Here is a 7,339-nt window from a genome sequence, read left to right as displayed (position 1 = left end):
AGCACCCAGGGACAATGACCCACCAGGACATGTACCCCGTGGGGGACAATACCCACCAGTCGGACAATCCACTGCAGTGGACTCAATGGATGCTACCTGCTACATGTAAGTCCAAGGAAGGGAAATTCTGCCCGTGCCGGGGTAAAGTGGTGGCTGGCTGGCAATACATTTAGGGGAGGGCGTGGGATAGATATGTGGATGTTAGTACAAACGGCCGTTGTCGGGGCGTATGATTGCTGCTCGGTGGTCAGTGGTGGAGAACGAACGGCTCCACCACGCTGGTGGTCGTTGGTGTGGTTTTGCGTCGGATTGAGTGCACGGCGCGAATTGTATGACATGCTACGCGCGCGAAGTTGCTATTGATGTATGCGCGTGGACTAAGGTATAGTATATATCACTAGTAATGAGTGGTGTAGGTTAGAAGACTCATATGTTAAGGGGGAGACGAATAACAAGGTATTATAGTGAGAGATGTGTGAAAACTAGAGATGCCTCGCTCTAGATACATAGTATCTCCGCTAAAACTTAGAGATAACCAGTAGTAGGAGTTGAGCTTGTAGGAATTGTTAGCGACACAACGAATGGAATTATAGAGCGGGATGGTTGGCACACGGGGGGGTAGTCCGCGTACTAAAGCAAGGGATGCGATACCTCGATCTTAGGATAGTCACTGAATTTATAACCGGATTGGTGATTAAATATAACTAGTGCGTCCGGGGGTCGTTGGTCGGCGAGAGAGTGGAGTGCTACGATGGACAGCGTGGGCTCGGGTTCCGAGATCATGAGCCTGGATGTGAGTACATTATGTGGCGCATTGGCATCGACTACGGTGCATTCTCGGGTGTGAGGCCGGTGCAGAGTGTAGGCACTGGCTGATGTGTGAGTAATACAACTCACGCCTTACACATGCGGAGAGTATATTCTTGACGATGCTGAAGTTACGCAAGGGTATAGGGATGGTTGAAGGGGATGGAGTTTGGACTCGAGGAGCGGCATCGAGAGCAAGTCAGCAAAGTGTGTGGAAGCGTTGTTCGTTAGTCGGGGCGACGAGGAGAAGTACTTCGGTGTGGGCGGGAACTCGAGCGACCTTGCGAGTAAGAGCGAACGCGGAGTGACGCTTAAACGGGGAGGGGGAAGGCCCGATGGACGTCTTGTGATCGCGAGTGTGTGTGTTTGTGTGAAATTTGTGGTGGTGTGCTGTGGGTGTGTGGTGTGATGTTGATGCTCGTGTGTGTGATATGTAGAGGTACCGGAAACGGGGAAAAAGGTGTGGTGGGCGGGGCTGCGGTCGGAGGTAGGCGAGGGTGTGGGTGGCTAGTGGATGCGAAGTGGCAAGAGCGCGAGTCCCGGGATGAGAAAATAAAGTACGTGGAGCAAGAACAAGGAACAACACGGGAGAGAAGAACGCGACGCGGCACGGGCCAGGTGATCGGGAGCTGGGTGGCATGTGGGTGTTATAGTGAATGTGAATAGTGGATTGGAGTGTGATGGTCTGATTGGTATGCAGCGGACCTCGGACAAAGTGGTCGAGCTAACAATTACGTTGGGGTGATGATGGGGGTGGTGTCGTGTGGGCGCGTGCGGCACGCCGGCGGGGTGTGCCTGATGCGCGCTGTTGGTGTTTGGTAGTGATGTGGTCTGATGCTTGTGTGTGTGTGTGTGTGTGGGGCCGATAGATGCAGAGCGGTGTGAGGGCGGGTAAGATAGATGCGCGATAGATATGAAAGGGCAAAAATATTCGCCAGGGATTCAGCGAGTGTGGAAGGGCGTCCGAATGGAAGCATGATATGACGGTTTGTGTGGGCCTGTAGGTCGTGTTGAGAGACGAGGAGAGAGAGAGAGGAGAGAGAGAGAACAAGATAAGATGATGGAGAGAGAGGACGAGAAAGAGGAGCACGCGGCGGGGGAGGCGAGTGATAGAATTAATGGAGTGCCGACGAGAAAGATGTTCACTGTTGACAGCTAGGCGGAGCCTCAGCGTTAGCATGACTTGCCTGAGCGATTTAATTACGTCCACCGATCTCTGGAGGTCAGCAATTGTTCTCACTGAGGGTCACTCTGGATGAACACAGGGAAGTTGGTGACAGACAAATGTACTTCGGTGTTGGTAAGTCTGGGGGTAATGGGCCGTGTGGGGGAGTGACACGTTGGGTTATGGCGGATTATACCTGAGCAATCCCATGAGGTGCGCTGATTTAAAAGGAGAAAGACGCCCGGGAGAGTAGTACAGGAAAGCAACGATTAAAGTATTTATAGTACGAATGCAACTTTAGGAGGTTATATTATGTTTGTCGAGGAGTGTGTTTTTTAGGTGAGAAACTATAGTGAAGTCGTGTTTTTTTGATTCGATACGCTTTTTGTGTTGAAAGAAACGATACACTGTCTCTCTCTCGTCTCCTTTCTTCTTCTCTCTCTCTCTACGTTTCTCGTCCTCTGTTCGTTTCGTTTCTTTCTCTCTCTTTCACTGCGACTCTTATTGCTCATCTCTCTCTTTCGTTTTTTCTCTTTCGCTCTCCCCCTCTCTCTCTTTCGCTTCTCTTTTTTTCTTCTGGTTGTACTGCATGGCATTTCACGTCTCTCTCTCTCTGCTCTCTCTCTCTCTCTCTCTCTCTCTCTGTTATTCTGCTCTCTCTCTTCTCTCTTCTCTTCTTCTCTCTCTATCTATCAATTAATTCTATCTATCTATCTATCTATCTATCTTTCCTCAGGTGTGCTATCTATGTAATGTCAGTGGGTAGTTGTCCTGGCTGGGGTAATCGTCCGAGGTGACGTAATGTCTCCTGGTGGGTAATTTCCTGGGGGTAATGTTCTGGTGGTAATTGTCCGGTGTGTAATGTCCGGGGGGTAATGTGGTCGGTGGGTTAAGGTCCAGTGGGTTATTGTCCTGGTGGTAATTCGTCGCGGGATTGTCTTTGGTGGGGGGGGTAAGTTGTCCTGCGTGGACAGGTAAGTTGTCTGGGGGTAAGGGTCCGGGTAATCGTGTCGGGTAGCGTGGCTGGTGGGGGGTAATCGCCGGGTGGTAGTGGCCGGGCGGGAATTGCTGGTGGGGAAGCCTGATGGAATTGTGGTAAGGGCCGTGGGGAATCTCGGTGCGGTAATCTGCTGTGGGTGAATCGGCTGGTGGAGCTGGCTGGTGGGGACGGCGGGGTGCGGGAATGGGCCCGGGAGGAAGTGGGGGGCTAAGTGTCCTGGTGTGGTAATGTGTCCGGGGGATGTCCGGTCTTATCTATCTATAATATCTAGTTATCTATCTCAAAGATCATTTATCTATTTATCCATCCATCGTGGTAAATCTTATCGTATCTATGCTATCTTCTATCTATCTATCTATCCATTTATCTGGTGGTGAGTCTTCTATCTATTTATCTATCTATCTATCGTATTGTATTCTGTACTCTATCCTTATCTATCTATCTCTATCTGTGTCGTATCTATCTATTCGTCTATCTACCTAGTTGCATTCTATACTATATCTATTCCTTCAGTCTATCTATCTAGTCCCATCTATCTATCTACTCTATCTATCTATGGCTCATAATCTCTTATTCTCTTTATCTATCTGTGTCTATCGTTAATTTCTGTTAGTCTATCTATCTATTATCTACCTAGTGGTGTAATTGTCCGGGGGTAATTTGTCGGGAAGTAATTGTTCGGTGGTTAATTGGTCCTGTGAGGTTATTGTCCAGGTGGTAATTGTCCTTGGGTGGGTAACTGAGGGTAATTGCCGGGTGGGTTAATTTTGGTCGGGGTTTCTATGGTAGTATGTCTAGTGGCGGGGAATTGTCTGGTGGAGGTAATTGTCTGGTGGGTAATCTCCTGGTGGGTATCTTTCTGGTGGGGTAATTGTCGGGTGTAATTGTCTGGTGGGCGTTTTTTTAAATTGCGGGGTGTAAATTGTCTGGTGGGTAATATTTCCGGGGTAATTGTCGGGGGTAATTGTCGGGGTATGGTCGACCCCGCCGTTCCGAGGGGGGTAATTGTCCAGTGGTTAATGTGCCCGGGTAAATTTTTGTCGGGGGGTAATTGTCCTGGTGGGTAATGGTCCGGCGTAATTGTCCAGGTGGTAATTGTCTGGTGGGGTAATTGTCTGTGGTAGTTGTCTAGTGGGTAATTGTCGTGGGGTAATTCTTTCTGGGGGTATCGTCACCGATGGGGTTTGCGGGGGTAATCTTCCTTGGTGGGTAATTGTTCTCGTTGGGTGGGGGTAATCGTCTGGTGGTACATTTGTCTGGTGGTATTGTCCGGTGGATAATTGCGGGGGGTGTGTCCTAGTGAGTAATTGTCTGTGTGGTAATCGTCCGTCCGTGGGTGGTGTCGGCCAGTGTGGTGATTGTCGGGTGGGTAATTGTCCGGGTGGGGAGTGTCGGGTGGTAATTGTCGGCGGTAGTTGTCTAGTGTGGTATTGTCCTGGTGGGTAATGTCCTGTGTGGCTGATGTCTGGTGGGTAATCGTCCGGTGGGTAATCGTCGGGAATTGTCTGTGGTAATTGTCAGGGGTATTGCCTGGTGGGTAATCGTCCCGGGTGGGTAATTGTCCGGGTAAGGTAAAAAATGTCCGTGGGTAGTTTTGATACGTGAGAACGTGATCCGTTCGGTGTTAAGTAGCCGCTTCGGAGGGTATCGTTTCACGCACAAAAGGCGGCGAACGTCCTAGATTGCATGGATTGTATGACCTGTTGAAAGTTGTACATTCTAAGACTGGCAGTACTCCAGTAGTGGCAAACGCTAATGAGTTTGTTTGTTTGTGTGTCTACGCGGTGAGCTACGCCTCCGGGTTCAGACCCTCGTCCTACTGTACTAACTTATTATTTTGCACCCGGATTTGAGGTACAACACTGCCTTACATGTTTTTTTGCATTGCACTTTATAGAAATGAATAGAATCCAGTTAGTCAATTACTATACTCATAGCTCACAGTAACTAAAAAAGTCAGATAGATAAATATCTCACTGGGAGAAAGACAAAGTTAACCAAAATGAATGGAACGAAGAAGAAACTGCGTTAGTAACAACCGTAATTGCGAGTAACAACTATATAATAATTAATGTAATTACTAAAAAAAAAATCATTTTATTAAAAAAATTATTTCTCTTCAGATATAGCGGAGGTGCGATGGCTGGTTCGGATCAGGAACAGAAGCGGGCAGGCGACAACACGAACCCCTATCATCTGCTGAGGGGACGTTGCCCGGACGACAAGTGCAAGACGTTGCTGTTCTTTCCTGCGCACGAGGCGAGCGTGGAATGCACCGAGTGCGGACAGAGGCACCAGCAGCGCGCCCTGGTGGACGTGGAGGAGGTGCGTCTGTCGTCAACGGCGGTGCCGGCGGTCGCGTCGTCCCAGTAAAATAACAAACGTAAAATGTCCTGACAAATAAAGTAGCCCTAACTCGTTAAAGGAAGGGTTTACTGATAAAAAAAGACCTGTTTGGCAACAGGAAGGCTTTAATGATAAAAAAGCCTTGTTCAATAGCAATGACCTGTAACGATAAATGAATTCCCTTAACCAAAATTTATTGTAACATCTGTGAACGTTCAACGTATCTAAAAATCGCGTTTTTTTTCTACCTGAAACGTGTTGGAGAATTAGACATTGTACTTGCTACTGCCAGTCAGGTTTGTAACACAGTCCATTCCCTGTAATATCTACCTCGCTAGTTAATGCGTATGCTGATTGGCCTAATGAGGTCAAACGTAGGGAACTATGCGAAATCTACTCTGACATCCATTACTGCTAATAATATATGAGACAGTTAATTGTCTATTAGGCACTTTGAATTCACTTCTCATCACATTCAAAAGTTTTTATGCAACAGAGTCAGGTGTCTTATCAATGCCAATTGCTCTGATTTCAAGGTTACTACCGATTATATTTGGAAAATTTAGTGGAAAATCTTTGTCTCCGCCTCCGCCCGAAACCAACATGGCGTCTGTCTCCTCGCAGGTGACCAATCGGTGCGTGGCTGTGCACAACGTGCTGAGGAACGCGCTGCTGGTGGGAGCGCGCGCCCGTCGCCGTGACGACGCCGTCCGCGTTCTCGGCCTCTCCAACGACTACTGCAAGCTGCTCTCGCCACTGCTCACAGAGTACGGGATGGACCGGACGACGAAGCGGGCGCGGCCGCTGCGAGAGATGGCGCCACCGTCGGCGGCGGGGGGCAGCGGAGCGGCGGAGACGTTCGATTGTTCGAAGCTCGGCGATCGCGCGTTCCTGTTGAATCCGGAACATTTGGACGTGCGTGGGTAAGTGTGTGCGCGGGTGGGGGGGTCGTTAATTTATTAACTGATAGCTACAGTAATTGTGCGTGTATGCGTGCGTGCATGTCTGAGTGTGAGCGTGCGTGTGAGCGTGCGTGCGTGCGTGTGTGTGTGTGCATGCGTGCATGTCTGCGTGTGAGTGAGTGTGAGTGTGTCTGCATGGGAGTGTGCACACATGCACGCGCGTGTGTTATTATATATATGGGCAGTTTCAGTGTAACGGACATGACAGTCAGACAGTTCTCTTAACGTTAAATGCACAGTAAGATCACGTAGATCAGTAAGATATACGTACGTATATAATAAAACATGCCGTATTATATTAATATGCGTTGACCTCACCTCTACCCCCTCCCCCTCCCCCCTCACGCAGCTACGGCCGTGACGTATCTGGCAGCCAACGCTACCTACAGGCAACACTAGACGTCGTACGGAAATTCAACCGCGGCGACGACGACGCTGGCAAGGACGGTGGCGCCCCCGACGGCGGGGAGGAGAACCTGGTTCCCGTGTATGCGTCAGGCGATGGGCATTGTCTCGTTCACGCGGTGTCGCGCGCGCTCGTGGGGCGGGAGCTGTTCTGGCATGCGCTGCGCATGAGTCTGAAACGACACTTCACCGAGAAGCTGGGCATGTGAGTATGAGACTCTATGTATAAATGTACGTATGTGATGTGCATATGTGTGTGTATGTACAGGGTCCGGAGTCAAATACTTCCCGATTTACTGTCGGACTCCCTGATTTGACATATGCAGGAGTCCGTGTGACTCCCTGAAAATTTTGCTATACTAACTAGTTTGTTCCAGAGCATGGCCTCGTGGAATTACCGTATTTTTTCAGCAAATGTCCAAAGAAAATTTGGCAGACGTGCAACCGCATGAATCTTCAAAAGAAGCACATGCGTTATTGTTAATATCTTTTGTCCATCCCAAGGGGTTGGCAGGAGATTATGTTTTAACCGGCGTGTGTTTGTTGGTTTGTGGGTTTGTTTGTGTACAGCTTAGCTGAAAAAGTTATGGACGGATTGTCATAAAATTTTCAGGATAGGTCAGAAATGGGCTAACTTAGAATTGATTAGATTTT

General features: G+C 49.1%; 1 protein-coding gene across 1 annotated transcript in view; it reads left to right on the top strand.

The window, feature by feature from the left end:
- Positions 1–7,339, top strand: part of LOC106817299 (deubiquitinating protein VCIP135-like) — a 29,700-nt gene that overhangs the window by 1,473 nt on the left and 20,888 nt on the right. The window contains exons 2-4 of the mRNA XM_014821962.1: positions 5,096–5,297; positions 5,943–6,241; positions 6,630–6,890. Of these exons, the coding sequence (XP_014677448.1) occupies positions 5,112–5,297; positions 5,943–6,241; positions 6,630–6,890 (746 nt within the window). The 5' untranslated portion in view covers positions 5,096–5,111. The remainder of the gene's footprint in view (positions 1–5,095; positions 5,298–5,942; positions 6,242–6,629; positions 6,891–7,339) is intronic.

This window comes from Priapulus caudatus, unplaced genomic scaffold (assembly GCF_000485595.1).
Source record: "Priapulus caudatus unplaced genomic scaffold, Priapulus_caudatus-5.0.1 Scaffold1670, whole genome shotgun sequence".
Taxonomy (NCBI): Eukaryota; Metazoa; Priapulida; class Priapulimorpha; order Priapulimorphida; family Priapulidae; genus Priapulus; species Priapulus caudatus.
The sequence above is the reverse complement of the archived record's forward strand: the minus strand, read 5'-3'. Positions and strand labels throughout refer to the sequence as shown.